Genomic DNA, 18,558 nt, shown 5'->3' on the forward strand with positions numbered 1-18,558 from the left:
GAATAAGACATACTGAGGTCGTAGGTCTGCGTGAGCATATCTCGCTCAAACACGATGTCCACTGGAGGCACTGTCTTGGAGATGACCTCCTCGTCCTCGTCATCGTCATGGTCGTTCCGTTTAAATTCCTTCAGCAGCTTAAGGCACCGAACCATGACATCGGTCCCTGGCAACACAAGCACAGGATTTCCAGCAATGAGTGAAAGCGGCACTGCATGGGGGAGGTGAGGGGTCCTGAAATATCACAGCACATGTCGGCAGAGACAGAGATCCCCAGAAAGGTCACACATATCACCATGTCTGGACGTTTAAAAATGACTCATCATGGGGCACAAGACCTGAAAATGTATTTCATAAAGATGCTTTTGGTTTTTGGAAGAAAAAGTGAAGAAAGCAATGCAGATGGAAGGAATAATGAGGTGCTATTAGTCCTGGTAAATCAAGAGTTGCCCTCACCTGCTGGAGACCAGCTCCATGACAACAGGAGATGTGCCTATCTCTTCCTGTTCCCTTTCCAGCACCCAGGACAGGGCCCATACTCAGGAGGCATGCAAGCAGTATTTGCCAAAAGGATGAAAAACATCTTTGTCTTTTTAAGCTAATACTCACTGCCAAGAAGGTGTGGCAGCAGTGTAAACGAGCTGTATAACCCTTCTAGAGTATTTCAAGGGGATTTTACAATGATTCCAAGTGTGAACATTTATTCCAAGAAAACAACTAAAAAAAAAGGCAAAGCCTATCAGTACTAATAGATCCGTAACAGCACTCTTTATAGCATCAGAGCGATCTTATGAGTACTACAAAAAAACCCAGCAATGGGGGCAAACGGGTAGCATACCTACCAGCCACCTCACTCTCTGTGGACTAGTGTCTGCCTTCAAATCATCACACTTCACCTATATTGCAGCCTACAAAAGTAAAACATGGGGAAAAAAAAAAAACAAGCTTGTGCCTACGGTTATAACAGGAGAAAAATATATGTATATGTAGATAAGAACTAGAAAGGTACAAGGAAAAACAGAAACTTCTTGATGCTTGACACGTGCTAATGCGATCCCAACAACACCCTGATGAAGATGCTAGAGAACAGAGGGGTTGAACAACTTGTCCAACCTCACAACAGCTTGTAAATGATGGGAAAAGTTAGTCAGGGACGCAGGTCTCCAACATGGAACGCCAAGATATCCCGTGATATGCGGCAACCTGGAGAGTGGGACAACCGCCCTGCAAAGATGTCCATGTCTTAATCCCTGGAACCTGTGAACATGTTGCCTTACATGGCCAAAGGGACTTTGCAGAAGTGATTAAGTTAAGGCACTGTGGGTTTTTTTGGGGTCATTGTCGTCAGGGTGAAGTTAAGAATTTTGAGATGGGCTGCCTGTAATCCCAGCACTTCGGGAGGCCAAGGTGGGCAGATCACCAGAGGTCAGAAGTTCGAGACCAGCCTGGCCAACATGGTGAAACCTCATCTATACTAAAAATACAAAAAAAAATCAGCTGGGCATGGTGGTGGGTGTCCGTAATCCCAGCTACTCGGGAGGCTGAGGCAGGAGAATCGCTTCAACTCAGGAAGCAGAGGTTGCAGTAAGGTAGTAAGCCGAGATTGCGCCACTGCACTCCAGCCTGGGAGACAAGAGCAAAACTCCATCTCAAAAAAAAAAAAAAAAAGAATTTTGGGATGAGATTATCATGGATTATCTGGGTGGGCCCAATGTAGTATCACAGAGTCTTTAGGCTGGGCGTGGTGGCTTGCATCTATAATCTCAGCACTTTGGGAGGCCAAGGCAGGGAGGATCACTTGAGTCCAGGAGTTCAAGAACAGCCTTGGCAACATAGCAAGATCCCATCTCTACAGAAAACTTTTAAAATCAGCCACATGTGGTTACATGTGCCAGCTACTCAGGAGGCTGAAGTGAGAGATTGCTTGGGCTTGGGAGGTCAAGGTAGCAGTGAGCTGAAATTGTACCACTGCACTCCAGCCTGGGTGACAGACTGAGACTCTGTCTCAAAACAGAACACAACAACAACAAAAAGTCCTTAAAAGATGGAGGCGGTAGAATCAGAGTGAGATACTGGAAGGTGCTACACTCCTAGGTTTGAAGACAGAGGAAGGGATCACAAGCCATTAGGAATGCAGGTGCCTCCTAGAAACTAAAAAAGGCCAGGGAATGGCTTCTCTTCTAAAGCCTCCACAAGGAACACTACCCTGCAAACATCTTGATTTTACCCCAGTGAAAGCCATTTCAGGTAATAATAAATGTGTGTGGTTTGAAGTCACTGGGTTGGTGGTAATTTGTTACAGCAGTCATAGGAATAACAGGGACTGCTTCTCCATCAGCTTTCATCAGCACGTCGATGCAGAATCCTCAGTGCTATAGCAAGGAGTAGGCAGTGACGCTGACCCTGCAGCCCAGCCCTCTAGTACAGGACCCTGCCCATGAAGTGTGAAATGCCACCCTAGACTGAGGTCTGAGGAAAGTCAGGCCCAACCACCCCCAATGGGGCAGGAGATTCTTCTGGGGGCAGAGCATGTGGCTTGCAGGTGAAGTTCACAGATAAGCATCTCAGGGCCTGGAACTCATCACAGTCCTCAGGAGACACTCTGGGAGGGCCGGCCTGGGGCAAGCAGTCAGCAGAACTGGTTCCCAGGCACCAATGTGGTGCTGAACCCTCTACTCCTTACAGCAACGGAAAGTCCCCCAGGGCAGGGCTTTTCATTGGAGGCAACCTAAGGCCCCAGCACAGGTCTGAAGCCTCAGCTTCTTCCGCCAGGGCTCCTGCCGTCCCTCTTGACTATGCTCGGTAATCCAGGCCCCTGCCTTGCCCTCTCCTGTGATCCCTCTCTTTCAGAATAGGAGGCTTAAGCAATCAAGAGGGGAAGTATAGGGACAAGGGGACTCTCAGGACCTTCGACGTGGGTAAGAACTATCTGAAGGCTCGGGCACCGGGACGGGTCCCCTGCCAGGCTCCCTTTCTATAAGCAGCACCTCTAGCGGCTGCTGGCCAACACCCCCAGCACACAGGCAGACAAGACCACCACGCCATTCCCCCCGGACTGTCCTCTGGTCAAGCCCCTACCAACTCCCACCTTACCATGCTGCTCACACGAGCAACCTATTGCTCCTAATAACACTACGACTATTTATCGAGTACTGCATCTGGATGCTGTCCTAGGCTCCCTGTGTGCCCTACGAACTGACCCTCAGCACAGCCTTAGGAGGTAAGGGTGATTATTCCAGTCCCACATGGAAACACCGAGGAGCTAAGGAATTCACACAAAGAACTGCCCCTTTGCCAATGAGAAGCTGGCATTTATCAGGCAGCCTGGCTCCAGAGCCAGGGCTCTAATCCTTTGGTTTAGATGTCCCTGATTCAAAAACCCCACTGTGACTGAGAATAGCTAAGTGACCCATGGTCAGGGACACTGGCTTCTGCCTGAGCAGCAGCACAACACAGGACTTAGGAAAGTCAGACCCGAGGCGCCCTCAGCCAACGGCCCCGTGCTATTTCTTCTTCTTTTAAGCTTCCTTACGAGGCTAATTAGCTAGGAAAAGATATACAGGACAGCCCTCAAAATAAACACAGTTGGAAGGCAAGAAACAGTACTAGTAAACTTATGGACTCAGTGGGCAAAAAAAGAGAAAAAGCCTCTTAGGCTTCAAAGCTTCTGATCTTGGCTGGGCACGGTGGCTCAAGCCTGTAATCCCAGGCTTGAGGTGGGCAGTTCACTTGAGGTCAGGAGTTTGAGACCTGCCTGGGCAACAGAGCGAGACTTCATTTCCATAACAAATACAAAAAAATTAGCCAGGCATTGGAGGTGTGCATCTGTAGTCCCAGATACTTAGGACGCTGAAGCAGGAGGATTGCTTGAGCCCAGGAGTTTGAGGCTGCAGTGGGCTATGATCACACCACTGCACCCCAGCCTGGGCAATACAGTGAGACCCTGTTTCAAAGAAAAGAAACAAAACCTTTTTCTCCCCACCAAGTTGGTTCACCATCCTCACCTACTAGTGGAGCAACTGACATCCATCCCATCACAGCCTCCAAAAAATGACATAAATGGCTTCTCTACTGAGAGCCAGAATAAATGTTTGGAGGGAAGGTAGGAATGAACTTGGCCTCCAAGGCCAGGCAGAGAAGTGTTTCCACTTCTCAAGTTCCACAGCTCCCCATGTATGTGACTTTGGAGAAATTACTGAGTATGACTCTTTTCCGATCTGCAAAATGGGATGACAGTGTTCTCTGTCTCATGGGGTTAATGCTAGCATGGCTGAGACAACATATGTACAGAGGCTGGCATGGAGCAATCCCTCAACATGACCACCCAGCACATGCTGGGAGCCAGGCACCATGCCCAGGGCAGTACATGAATTAACCCATAAAATCCCACAATCCCAAGGCAGGCAGGCCCCTGTAAGCTCCGATTTACACATGCAGAAGCTCAGGCACTTGCTCACAGTGGTGGTGCTAAGGAGTGGCAGAACTAGGATGGATGTGCTCGGCCAGTAGGGCAGTTGTTCTGAATAGTACCACCAGCACCTAGCACATGGCGGGGGCATGACAAACATCAGTGGCATTCAAGGTGGTGGGCTTCTCTTATTGTGGGATAAGTCCCATAGCTGCCCTCTGGTCATGGTGGCCTGACTCCTGGAGACTCACGGGAAGGCAACCCCCTGCTCTGGTTCTGAGCATGAGGCTCAGCTGTTGGCCGTGGAGGCTGAGGGCGATGCCAGAGGACTATGAGCTGTTCTGTGCAATCACACTGGGTCTCATCAGCCCCAGGACCCACAAGGCGCCTGTGATCCGGAGCAGGTGCTGTAGGTGGGCCACAGCTGAGGCTGGGCCCAGCCTGAGGCGGCTGTGCTTCCAGAAGGCCTGGAGCAACTCTCTGGATGTTCTGGCCATGGGGTCTGTGGCTCTTGTCTGTCCCACAGGGCATTGCTGATTTCTCTACTTTGAATCGCAACCACGCTGACTCTCTTCTGTATCCGCCAGGCAAGTAAGCCCTGTTTATTTACCCAAGCTGTGTCTGGCTCTGCTCTTTCGCAACATACCAATCACGGAAACATTTTCCTTTCCCTGTGCCATCACATCTTTTTTTTTTTCTTTTGAGACAGAGTCTCGCTCTGTCGCCTAGGCTGAAATACAGTGGCACAATCACTGCAGCCTCAAACTCCAGGGCTCACACGATCTCCCACCTCACCTCTGAGTAGCTGGGACTATAGACATACACCACCACGCTCAGATAATTTTTTTCATTAGTTGTAGAGATGAGATCTTGCTATCACTAGGCTGGTCTAGAACTTCTGGCCTCAAGTGATATTCTTACCCTGGCCTCCCAAAGTAGTTGGTTACAGGCATGAGCCACTGAGCCGAGACTGGTGCACATCCTTCCTTTGGAAAACCTTGTGTTGAAGAGGCAGCCCAGCACCACGGTGGGAAAGGCAGACTCTCTGCCACATAGCTGGCAGTGAGCCCTGCTGCTGTGTCGGATGGGCCTGACAAGCTGGCTGACCTCCCTCAGCCTCAAGTGTCTTCCCTGGAAACTAGGGCTGGTGACAGTGTTTAGCCTTGTGGGGCGAACTGTAAGAGATCAGGCAGGTAAACGACGGAACAGTGTAGTGTGTGCCTTATGATTCCAAGGGACCATCTGGAAGGAATTTCACCAGCCCTGTGTGCCTTTCCCCCAGTTCTAGAGTTTTACCAGCCTCAGAATTTCAGTTTTTATCATTAAAATTCCTCCAGCTCCTACTTGCCTTTTTGAAGTTTCCTGTTGCAGACTACAAGTCAGCTAAAGCCAAAAGCCACAGGGGCAGAGCGAGACCCGAGTAAGCGCACGTCATCCAGGGCGAGTGGGGCCTATTGCCCCATTTGAGCTGCCACCTCAGTGACCAGCAATTCCCCTGGGAGGAACCGGGGACTTGCTGATGGCAACCACTGTTCCCTGGACACAGGGATTTCTTCCCAGGAGCAAAAAGCAGGAGAGATACAGCCAGCACCCACTCACAAGCACGAGGAGTTTAAGGCATTATAAAGACATGGCGTGCTAATATTAGCAGTCCAACACAAAGGAATCACATAGATCTTTTGTGTTCAGGATCCAAGATGAACTTCATTTAGACATTCAGAAGATTGAAGACCCAGAAGAGAAAAAGAGAACGCATGACTCCTTACGGAGCACCTAATATGAGCCAGGCATTGTGTTCAGTGTTTTTGGAAGCGATTTTACTTACTCATCATGTAACTTCCATAAGTTATATTGCCATTTTAAGAAAAAGAAAATTGATGCCCAGAGGTATCATGTGATCTAACCAATGCCTTCCACACTAGGCCACCTGGCTAGGCTAGAACTTCAAATTTCCATCAGAAAGCACGATTCATTGCAAAGGAAAAACCAGAGTAGCTGTGAGGCGGAAGCAACCGTCTGTGTTTCTCACGTTCCCAGTGAAAAATCCATCTGGCCACCTAGCAAAATGGCGCTCTCAACTGTGATCAACCCAAGGAAAGAACAAAAGCAAGATGGGAACAAATGAGCCCCACAGCAGCTTTCTTCTTTAAGGGTCACAGGCAATGGAAAAGTCCTGCTGGTAAGCCAGACAGATGTCATGTAAATTCAGTGTTACCTCTCTCACACACCCCCATACCCACACCTGGCCAGAGGAGGCTGAAAGCACAGAATGACAGAGGGTGGGAGTACCCCACGGCAATGGTGGTGGCACAGGTTACATTATGGGCTCAGGAGTCTGTCTGGTGTGAGCCTGCCTCTGCCAGCCTTTGCTGGTTATATAACTTGGCTATGTAATATGGCCTCTAGGCCTGTTTCTTCAGCTATACAATAGGGACAATCATAGCATCTTCCTCATAGAGCCCTTAGGACAGTACCTGTCATGGAGGTAGTGCTCTGTAAATGTTTGCTGCTGCTTTTACCACTACTCTGATTGGAAACACAGTCCCCTTGGATTTCCTTCTGATTGGAAACCTTGGAAACACAGTCCCCTGGGCTGAAAATATCAGAGAGTGCTTGGGGCCTTTAACTGAACTGACTCCACAAGCATTTATTCTGTGCTGCACCCAGAACACACATGGATGAAAGGGACAGGTTTCCTGCCCCTGCAAAAGGTTGTGTGTGAGACTGGCCGACGGGCAGCACAGGGAAGACAATGTGCTCAGGCTTCCCATGCCTGGGTTTGAAGTCTGGCTCAGCCACAGGGGAGGTCCTTTCCTCTCTGAGCCGCAAGTTCCTCATGGATAAAATGAGGCTAATTCTAACAGCAAGCCGAGAATAAGCTGGTACAGGCATGAGCCACTGTACTAAGGACTAAATGAGAATGCATTCAAGGGCCCTAGCGTAACACTTGAAACAAATTAAGCACTCAACGCATGCTGTCTGGTTGGCTGACTACTAACAGGGCCAGCCAGCCATGGTGGGAAATGTGCAACAGCACCCTCAGGACCCTACTATAAGCATGCAGAGCTTGGAAATGAGGCGGCGGCAGGATGGGGCTAGGCAGGGGACAGCAGGGAGAGGAGGTGGCATTCGGGTGGGACAGTAAACAATATGAAGAATTGTCTGATAAGGCAGAAGACAGGTGTTCCAGGCAGAAGGAAGGATATGAGCAAAGGCACTGAGGTGGGGAAGAAGGGGCCTACTGGGGAAGGGGAGGGAAGAGGGCAGGAATGAAGGCGGCAGTACAGAGAAAGGTAGCTGTGGAAGGTTTCTAGGCCCACCATAGCATATTTTCTTATTTTGTAGGCATGATGTTTGGGACTGACTCGAAGCTATTTCTGCAGTGGACATGGAAGCTGGCTTGGAGGGAAGGAAGGCTGGGAGCCCAGATCTGCAGGCCTTCAGGCTCTTGGGAGCTGCCCTAGGCTCCTTTTACCTTAAGCCAGTGTCCCAGGCTCAGGCCCAATGCGCTCACCTACCTGACTTCCACTTCTTCCTGAGTTCAGCCCAGTCTCCCTGGGAGGCAGCAGAGTAAGTACTGATATGCAGGCTCAAGCGTCACACTCTATTCAAATCCCTGCACCGGCACTGCCCAGTTCTGTGAGCTCAGGCAAGGGACTTGTGCCTCTGTTTTCTCATCGGTGAAATAAACAAAAAGAGAGAAGAGAAAAGAACAGAAAGAAAAGAGAGAAAGAGACAGAAGGAAAGAAAGAAAGAAAATAGTACTGACAGGATTGGGTGGTTAGAAGGACTAGAATGAAAGAAGCAAGGCTGGGCATAGTGGCTCACACCTGTAATCCCAGCACTTTGGGAGAACAAGACAGGAGAATCACTTGAGCCCAAGAGTTCGAAACCAGCCTGGACAACAGGCGAGACCCTGTCTCTACAAAACAACAATTTTAAAAAAAATTAGCTGGTGTGGTGGCGCACCTCTGTAGTCCCAGCTACTTGGGAGGCTTAGGTGGGAGAATTGCTCAGCCTGCGTGGCTGAGGCTTCAGTTAGTCATGATCATAGCACTTGGCTATGTAATATGGCCTGAGTGAGACAGAGTGAGACCTTACGTTGTGTTTTGGTTTTTTTTCGAGACGGAATCTCACTCTGTCACCCAGGCTGGAGTGCAATGGCACAATCGGCTCACTGCAACCTCCACCTCCCGGGTTCAAGCGATTCTCCTGCCTCAGCTTCCCAGCTGGGATTATGGGCATGCGCTACCACGCCTGGGTAATTTTTGTATTTTTAGTAGACATGGGGTTTCACCATGTTGGGCCAAGCTAGTCTCCAACTCCTGACCTCAAATGATCCTCCCGCCTTGGCCTCCCAAAGTGCTGAGATTACAGGCATGAGTTTCTGTGCCCAGCCAGCCTTGCATGGAAAGTAATCTTTTTCCAATTCCCCCTACTCCAAGACTGACCATAAAATTGGACAACAATATGGCATCTTGCCCAGTTCTTTCCCCTTTTTAGTGCCTCTAGACAAGCCCACAGCATCTTAGGTTTTTCTCAGTAATTGCACAAGGAAACAGAGTACTGAAAATAATACATGTGGCGGCTTACAAGGGTTTAGAAAATCATGTAAATGCTCTTGGTGTACAGCTTCAGAGTCAATCATCTCCCCAAACCCTTGGGCTGAGTTAGTAGCTGACTCAAGGTCTCCAAAGCTTTTTTTTTAGACAACCTCACTCTATTACCTAGGCTGGAGAGCAGAGGCACAATCTCAGCTCACTGCAACCTCCGCCTCCCAGGTTCAAGTGAGTCTCCTGCCTCAGCCTCCCAAGTAGCTGGGATTACAGGCGCCACCACAACGTTCAACTAATTTTTGTATTTTTAATAGAGATGGGTTTTCACCATCTTGGCCAGGCTGATCTCAAACTCCTGACCTCAAGTGATCTGCCCACCTGGGCCCCCCAAAGTGCTGGGATTACAGGGGTGAGCCACTGCACCCAGACTCCCCAGTGCTCTTTAGGTGTGATCAATAGATGGTAAGGACTGGTGTCAACTGGGCAGTGCCAACAACAGCAGCGAAACTCTCTTGAGGGCTCTGAGCCAACCGCCATTTAATGAGGCCACATCCCTCGCTAAGACACATCCCAGTCCCTGTACTGGTCCCATGGATACCTCCGCTGCCAGGCCCTCACCTTGTACATGCTCCCAAGTTCTGGCACCTGCCTTTGGCTCTTCCTAGCACAGGAAACATTACCCTCTCAGCCCGCAAAGCCATCAGCTAGCTCCACCCTAGAAAGGTCTTAGAAGAAAATCTTAGGGCTCCTCCCTCAGCACAGGGCCAGTCACCCATCCAGTTCCAGCCGGCTTCTCTTCCCCAGTCCTCACGCCCCTCCCACCTGCCCCCCAGTGTGCCCTTCCAAAAGACAACACATTCCCCTGCTGAGGGAGAGCAAAGAGGAGGGCAGCAGGCACACCCCTGGTGTCTGGGCCCCCTCCAGAGAGCTGCCTAGGCCCCAGAAGTTACTCAGCCCAGAAATTCACACCCTTGGGGTTCTTACCCCCTTTAAAGTTCTTGCTTTCAAAACAGCTTCTGCCACATTAACATGTCTTTTTTTCTTTTCTCTTAATTATGAATATTACTTTTCATTTTTTTAGCTAGTGTTCTTTAATCATTTTTTAACTGTTTTAACCATTTTCCCTCCAGCATCGTCAATTTTCTAGGCTTTTAAAATTTCTGACAATCTTTTTTCTGCTTTTTCTGTTCATGTCCACCTTTTATCCTTTTTGTCTTTCTGATCTTGATTCTTTTTATTTCCAGTTTTTTTTTTTCTTTTTTGTTTCAAAGCTCCTTTAAACCTTTTGTATTTTAATCATTCTTAATATGGTTCACTTCTCTTTTTTCTTAGCTTATATATACATCAATTCTACTGTAACTATTTAACTGTCCCTGTTGGCCCCTGTTAGGTTTCTTGGTTATTATTTTTTATTAAAATTTTAATAGGTTTATTGAGATATAATTCACATATCACACAATTCATCCATTTAATCCAAACAAGTCAATGGCTTCTTACTACACTCGCAGGCCCCTGCATCCATCATCAGTCAATTCCAGAACATTTTCATCACTTCAAACCCTTTCTCATTCCTCTCTCCCCCCACCCCTCCCCTAAGCACTCACTAATCTACTTCGATTCCCCCATTCTGGACTTCCCTATAAATGGAACCATATAGTCCTGGCCTTTCATGAACTGGCCACGCTTTACCCATCAAATGGTCTTGGCACCTCTGCCGAGAATCATTTGACCATAGATGTGTGGATTTATTTCTGGACTCTCAGTTCTGTTCCATTATCTGTCTGTCTATCCTTGTGCCAGTATCACACTGTCTCCATTACTGCTGCTTTGCAGTAAGTTTAAAAAGCGGGAAGTGTGAGTTCTCCTACTTTACTCTTCTATTTTGGGATTGTTTTAGCTCTCTGGGTCCCTTTGCATTCCCTGTGACTTTCAGAATTAGCCTGCTAATTTCTATGAAGAAGTCAGTTGGGATTCTCACACCAACTGTGTGGAATCAGAAGATTACCTGGGGAGTATCACCTTCTTAATACTGTGAAGTCTTTTGATCCAGGAACCTGGGATGTTTTCCATTTACATAAATCTTAACTTTCTTTCAACAACATTTTGTAGTTTTCAGGGTTTATGTTTTGTACTTCTTTTGTTACATTAATTCCTGAGTTATTGTGAATAAAACTGTTTTCTTAATTTCATTTTCAGATTGTGCATGACGGGTCTATAGAAACACAGTGGACTTCTGTATACTGATCTTGCATCCTGAATCTTTTTGAGAGTCCCAGGGGCAACAGCTCTGGGGGAGAGTTCACGTCATTCACAGGAAGTACAGCTACTTCACCCCACAGCCCTTTCAATGTTGGACTTGTGACAACCTGGAAAACCCAGGCAAGTGACACCTCAGTCATCAGCCCCATCGCACAACTTCTGTGAGTTGTTTCCAGCTGTGATCATTTTCCGACAGACTGCCGAGTTAACCTGTACTTCTCTCCCTTTCTTTTCTCAGCACAATTTAATAAACACAGGATGACTGGTAAACGCTTGAAGAAAATAATCCAAATTTGCAAAACAGATCAGTTCAGGGAGGCTGTTTATATTACCAAAGATTTTTTTTGCTTTTTACAAAACAGATCACTGAAGCTTTCTGTGCAGTGAAATATGCATTTGAAATACACCTAAATCCAAATTTGTTAAGGAGTTTTAGATATAATTCATATACTATCCAGGTATATCTGTAAATTTACATGAAATAATACATCATCTTTATTTATTATTTAAGCTTTGTTTCTTCCATAATGCCTTAGAGGGAAGGTTTTATGGTAATTTTGCAAACTGGAAAGACAAAGCTCAAGGCAAAAAAAAAAAAAAACCCTGAAAACTGCATTCATCCCTCGTCTCCTGCTCAAGGAAAGTAACTGAAGTGGCACTTAATTAAATTAAATTAGCTAAACATCTGCTTAGCATCTACCCTGTTCCAAGCAGACGTTGCACAGCTTTAAGGACATAAAGCATGTCAAGAGTGTGGCCACTACCCTGAAAAAGCTTAGGAGCTGGCTGGAAAGAACTCACACAGATGAATAACTGAGCTACGAAGTGCCATGGAAGTGAGGGAAAGATTCACCGTGAGTCCAGGTTTCCAGCCTCAGCAGCGGAGACGCGGGTGACAGTGTAGGCAAAGACATCATCCCCTCCAGCCATCAGAATGGCTCCTTGTGCAACCCGTGTGACAATCTGAACATCCTGACCTTCATCATCTTGGTACCTGCCCTCTTAATCCAGCACAAAGAGCCAAAGCTGTAAATTATGGTAATCTTTCTTCTGGTAAGTCTTCTCCTCCCAGCCCCAGGCCTCAAGATGATGGAAACCACTCACTGGGCAACGGGTCCGATGCATGGACTTACTGTCAAGGGTTAGGCAAATGACACAGCAGTGTGAAGCAGGCTGTAGGCTACACAGCAGAAAGCGGGTGTCCATGGTGAAAGGGGAAGGTGAGACCCTCCAAAATGGGGCAGTTCCCCCTGCCTAGCCAACTGCTAATAAAGGAATGAAGTTCGATGTTGCCTAATTGTACTTTTACAGAGAAGGTGACAGTCAGACTTTTTAGGTGAAAATTTCTGATTTTTAAATTCTGGCAACAAATTCAATACAAACAAACACCGTGAGCCAAAAAAAACACATGGCTAGTTCGGGCCTGTGTGTCACCAGCCTGTGCCCCCACTCTGTGTCTGTCACCTGTAAGTCTCACAACACCCGGGAAAGTGGGTACTATTATCCCCTAGATAATTCAGATGAGGAAACTGGGGTATACAGAGGTCTAAGGTCACCTTACCAGACAGTGATGGAACAAGAATTCTAACCCAGGGCTGTCTGTCTTCCAAGTCCATTCAGGTGTGAGGTGTTAGTTTTGAGTGGTTAGTTTAAATTTCCAGGGACCCTAGGCTCTGGAGAAGTCTTTCTCTATGGTTGCCTGCCTAGCAAAAAAGGTTCTTTAAGGAAGTAAGGTTCCTCCTTAGTTTCTCTTTACTTTAAATATAAATTACTCCTGTCTTTTTTTGAACACTTTTCTTCCAAAAGGACAGGAAATAAAAATGATTAATAGCTCCACAGGCCATGAGTATTTTAGGCATTCAGGCTATTAAGCTTCAAAGTCAAATACTGAGGGCCGAGCACAGGGGCTCAGGCCTGTAATCCCAACACTTTGGGAGGCCAAGGCAGGCGGATCACGAGGTCAGAAGTTGAAGGAGCAACCTGGCCAACATGGTGAAACCCTGTCTCTACTAAAAATATAAAAATTAGCTGGGTATGGTGGCACGGGCCTGTAATCCCAGCTACTTGGGAGGCTGAGGCAGGAGAATCACTTGAACCTGGGAGGCAGAGCCAGCAGTGTGCCAAGATCACACCACTGCACTCCAGCCTGGGCAACAGAGTGAGACTGTGTCAAACAAAAACAAAAACAAAAAGTCAAATGTGGAGGAATTCCCTAACAATTAAGTCCCCTAGGACACCTCTCAGTTCCATGAGCCTTTTTTTCCTTGCCACAGGACCTAACAATCCTTTCTATTTTCCTCTCTACTTACAGGCTGATACTACACCACACTTTCCTCAAGGGGTTCCAGTCATTTGATCAATCACACGTTTACTCAGCACTGAGAATGTGTTAAGTACTAGGAACTCAAAGATGTGGTTTTGCCCCAGGAAGGTTTCCTTATCTCTCAGCTGCTCCTTTGTTTATATACCTGTGGTATTTTAATTATCTGTGTGTTACCATCTCCTCCACAAGAATTTTCTCAGACACAGGGAAGCCAGAAAGGCGGCCAGTGCTTCCATTAACTAAGCTAGGAAATAAAGGAAGAGACAAACTTCCCCTGATGCACAGTTCATAATCTCTTGACAAATATGCCTGTCTACCTTCTGCAGGACACGGAGCCCTGCCCCCGAGGCACCGTGGTCTGTTCTCATTCAGCACACATTCTCCTGAGGTATGCTGATCAAGTCAGTATCCACAGGCAACTTGCTATGCCCACAAAGTCAAGCGCACAGGCTGTAAGCAACTTTTTCTTGTACACCTTTTGGGTTTCCTTGGAGTTAGTAACTGTACTTTTTCCCAGTTGCTTGGTTTTCTATGTGCATGTCACTAACCAAGGATGCTTTAAGTTTCTTCTGTTCCCTACTTTAATTCAGTATGCTATGTTTGTTTCTTTTTCTTATGAATTTTCCTGAAATATTCAGTGAGGCATTAAAATGCTGCCCAAAGTCCTGTGTTTTGGGAAGTGGGGAGATAGGGAGAAACTGCCACCAGGTGGGCTTCAGTGAAGATCAAGCTTGCAGGGGCTGCTACTTTGTTGGGAAAACCCTCAAATTTCAGTATCTGGAGGATTTTTCTCCTGGACTGGTCAGTTTCTTCAGAAAAAGAAGTCTCCTGGCCCCTGGCCTAGGAAACTGTAAGTCTGGCTGTCAGTGTTAGAGGAGCCAAATGGTTCTAGGAGACCATGTTCCCTTTTAGGAAGCTATCAGAAGATGCACATCAAACGACAGACTAAACCAAGAGACGGCCAAGCTGGAAGCAGCAGCTGGGGAGACTCTCACCGATGGAGACTGTCACAAAGCCCTCATTTTTGGCACAGTGCCCAGTCTCCAGCTTGGTCTCACATCTTTGAGCCTAGAAACCCTCTGGCATGCTCTCTAGAGATAACGCCAGACTTCTGTCTCCGTGGGAAAGGGCTTCTTACCGGGTTTAAATTCTCACACAGACTATCAACTAATTCTCTTGTCTCTAGCCGTAGTCACACTTGTGCGTTCAAAGGCTGCCGGTATCTGCGCGTTTTTAGTGATTTCAGGTTCTGAGGTGTCAGTTTTTGGCTCTTGCCCTTCACAGGCACTTAGCTTTCCCAGTCTACTCACTTGCCATTGGCCCACCTGCCTTTGCTCACCCAATGTCATCACCAGCTCTCCCTGCTCTCATTTCCCATCCTGTCCTCTTTGTACTTGAGGGTTTACTCCTCTTATGTCCTTTCTTATCACTTTGGTGAAGTTTGGCTGAAGTGCAGATAAAGACATATATTCCAACTATCACCTTTTACTGAGAACTCTGACCCACCACTTTTAAAATGATTCTGGTTAATCAGGAATGGTAAACAGCATGGGACAAAAAAATCAAGAATACACAAAAATAAGTTGATGTGGTGGCTCATGCCTATAATCTCAGCACTTTGGGAGGCCAAGGCAGGAGGATCACTTGAGCCCAGGAGCTCAAGACCAGCCTAGGCAAGATAGCAAGACTTCATCTACTAAAAACAAATTAGCCTAGTGTGGTAAGATGTGCCTGTAGTCTCAGCTATTCACGAGGCTGAGGCAGGAGGACTGCTTGAGCCTGGAAGTTTTTTTTTTTTTTATTTTGGAGACGGAGTTTTCTTCTTGTTGCCCAAGCTGGAGTGCCATGGCGCAATCTCAGCTCACTACAACCTTCACCTCCCAGGTTCAAGCAATTCTCCTGCCTCAGCCTCCCAAGTAGCTGGGATGTGTCACCACATTCGGCTAATATTTTGTATTTTTAGTAGAAACCCTGTTAGCCAGGCTGGTCTGAACTCCTGACCTAAGGTGATCTGCCTGCCTTGGCCTCCTAAAGTGCTAGGATTACAGGCACAAGCCACCACACCTAGCCTATGGCCTAAGCAAGGTTTTTAAAGTTTCATAGGCCATGCTCCTTAGGTTAACTGTCTTAGAAAGCTCAGATCCGGGGCTGGACGTGGTGGCTCACGCCTGTAATCCCAGCACTTTGAGAGGCCGAGGTGGGCAGATCACGAGGTCAAGAGATCAAGACTGTCCTGGTCAACATGGTGAAACCCCGTCTCTACTAAAAATACAAAAAATTAGCTGGGCATGGTGGCGCGTGCCTGTAATCCCAGCTACTCAGGAGGCTGAGGCAGGAGAATTGCCTGAACCCAGAAGGCGGAGGTTGCGGTGAGCTGAGATGGCGCCATTGCACTCCAGCCTGGGTAACAAGAGCGAAACTCCATCTCAAAAAAAAAAAAAAGAAAGCTCAGATCCTATCAATCAGGCTGCGTACTGATTGTTTTTTTTTTTTTTTATAAAGACGGGGTTTCACCATATTGGTCAGGCTGGTCTTGAACTCCTGACCTCAGGTGATCTGCCTGCCTCAGCCTCCCAAAGTGTTAGGATTACAGGCGTGAGCCACCGCACCTGGCGCATACTGATTGTTTAACCTTCCGTAAGTTACTCAGCATCTCTTCACTTTAATTTTCTTCCATATAAAATGGTGACAATGCCACCAACCTTACAGGGCTAGATAACGCGATCATGCGATACAGAATAGGCACTTCACAAAGGCTGGCTAAAAATGGCGAGTGGTTGGGAGTGGTGGTTCATGCCTGTAATCCCAGCACTTTGCTGGGCTGACGCAGGTGGATCACTTGAGTCCAGGAGTTTGAGACCAGCCTGGGCAACATGGCGAGACTGTCTCTACAAAAAAATTTAAAAATGAGTCGGTGTGGTATTCCCAGCTCTGTACTGTGTGGTATTCTCATGCCTATATTCCCAGCTGCTTGGACGGCTGAGGTGGGAGGATCATTTGAGCCCAAGAAGTGGAGATTTCAATGAGCCAAGAAGACACCACTGCACTACAGCCTGGGCAACAGAGAAAAGACCCTGTCTCAAAAAAAAGAAAAGAAAAGAAAAGAGAAGAGGCTGGGCATGGTGGCTCACACCTGTAATCCCAGCATTTTAGGAGGCTGAGGTGGGTGGATCACCTGAGGTCATGAGTTTGAGACCAGCCTGGCCAACATGGTGAAACACTGTCTCTAGTAAAAATACAAAAAATTAGCCAGGCATGGTGATAGGCGCTTGTATTCCTTTCTAACTCGTGAGGTTGAGGCAGAAGAATCACTTGAACCTAGAAGACAGAGGTTGCAGTGAGCAGAGATCTCACTATTGCACTCTAGCCTGGGCGACAAGAGTGAGATTCTGCCTTTAAAAAAAAAAAAGCCGGGTTCAGTGGCTCACGCCTGTAATCCCAGCACTTTGGGAGGCCAGGCAGGTGGATCACCTCAGGTTGAGAGTTCAAAACCAGCCTGACCAACATGGAGAAACCCTTTCTCTACTAAAAATACAAAAATTAGCTGGGCATGGTGACGCATGCCTGTAATCCCAACTGCTCAGGAGGCTGAGTCAGGAGAATCACTTGAACCAGAAAGGCAGAGGTTGCAGTGAGCCAAGATCAAGCCACTGCACTCCAGCCTGGGCAACAAGAACAAAACTCCATCTCAAGAAAAAAAAAAAAAAAGAAAGAAAAAGAAAAAGGAGGAGAATACAGTGGCTTAGTACAAGGAGGAAAGGATGAACTTGTTTATTTGGGCACCATAAAACTATGATTTTGGAGTACACCACAGAGATGTCTGTTGGAAGTTTGTTCAGCAAATATTTTCTGGGCACTTTTTACATGGACAGTCCTGAGCCAGGCACTGAAGCGTAGAGTTGAATAAATATGTGAAATCGTCATGCCGCAAGGCAGAATGTGATCTGAGAGGCTGAAGCTTAGAAGAGAGAAGTGAGAGCCAGCCAGCCAAGCGAACAGAAGCTGAGACTCTGCGTTACCTTTCTTTGTCTTACAAGGTCCACATTCAGGGTGGATCTCTTGCAAGCGAAGAGACACCACCTTGGCTAGCCCGGCATTCAGCATATACTGGTACAGACGCTTAAATGTCCTTTCACACAGCCCCTGCCAAAACACAATTTAAAAGCTACTGTTAGACTTGGCAACCCGTCAGAAATGACTAGAAAGTCATGTAAATGAACACAAGTTCAGGACCTGAATTAATTGATTATCTTGAGGTACTAACAAGGAAAGCCTGCCAAGCTCCTTGTCAAGGGATGAAAACAAGGTCCAGAGCAGGATATAAAGGATTCTACTTTTTGATTAGAGAGGGAGAAAGAGATTCATCTTGCCAGATCTCAGAAAGGTGCGTGGAGTGGGAATGATGCAGGCAGGAGTGGAGACTGGTGACTTCATCTGATACCTTTTCATGTTTTTTTAACCATGTAAGTGTATTATTAATACAAACACACACACAGACACATACCCCTGCCTCCCACATGCAGTGGAGGAAAAAGGGAAAGAAATCGGTTAAGAAATTTTATAGGCTGGATGCAGTGGCTGACGCCTATAATCCCAGCACTTTGGGAGGCTGAGGCAGGCAGAACACTTAAGGCCAAGAGTCCGGACCAGCCTGGCCAACACAGTGAAACCCCGTCTCTACCAAAAACACAAAAATTAGCTGTGTGCAGTGGCATGTTCCTGTAGTCCCAGCTACTCGGGAGGCTGAGGGTGAGAACTCCTTGAACCAGGGAGGCGGAGGTTGCAGTGAGCTGAGATCGAGCCATTGCACTCCAGCCTGGGTGACAGAGTGAGACTCTGTCTCAAACAAAAAAAAAGAAATTGTAAAAATTTTAAAAATGTCATCTATGAAGTTACAACAGAATGATAATAGGTATGCATTTCCATCCCATCACTCCTATGTTTGCAAGGCTGAAGACCAAAATGATCCTAGGGGCCGGGTGTGGTGGCTCATGCCTGTAATCCCAGCACTT

General features: G+C 47.2%; 1 protein-coding gene across 1 annotated transcript in view; it reads right to left on the minus strand.

The window, feature by feature from the left end:
- Positions 1-18,558, minus strand: part of GTF3C1 (general transcription factor IIIC subunit 1) — an 87,510-nt gene that overhangs the window by 48,374 nt on the left and 20,578 nt on the right. Inside the window, 2 exon segments of the mRNA XM_012464615.3 lie at positions 14-166; positions 17,566-17,689. Coding sequence (XP_012320038.2) covers positions 14-166; positions 17,566-17,689 — 277 coding nt within the window.

This window comes from Aotus nancymaae, unplaced genomic scaffold, assembly GCF_030222135.1.
Source record: "Aotus nancymaae isolate 86718 unplaced genomic scaffold, 86718_ANA_hifiasm-v0.15.2.pri h1tg000049l, whole genome shotgun sequence".
Lineage (NCBI taxonomy): Eukaryota > Metazoa > Chordata > Mammalia > Primates > Aotidae > Aotus > Aotus nancymaae.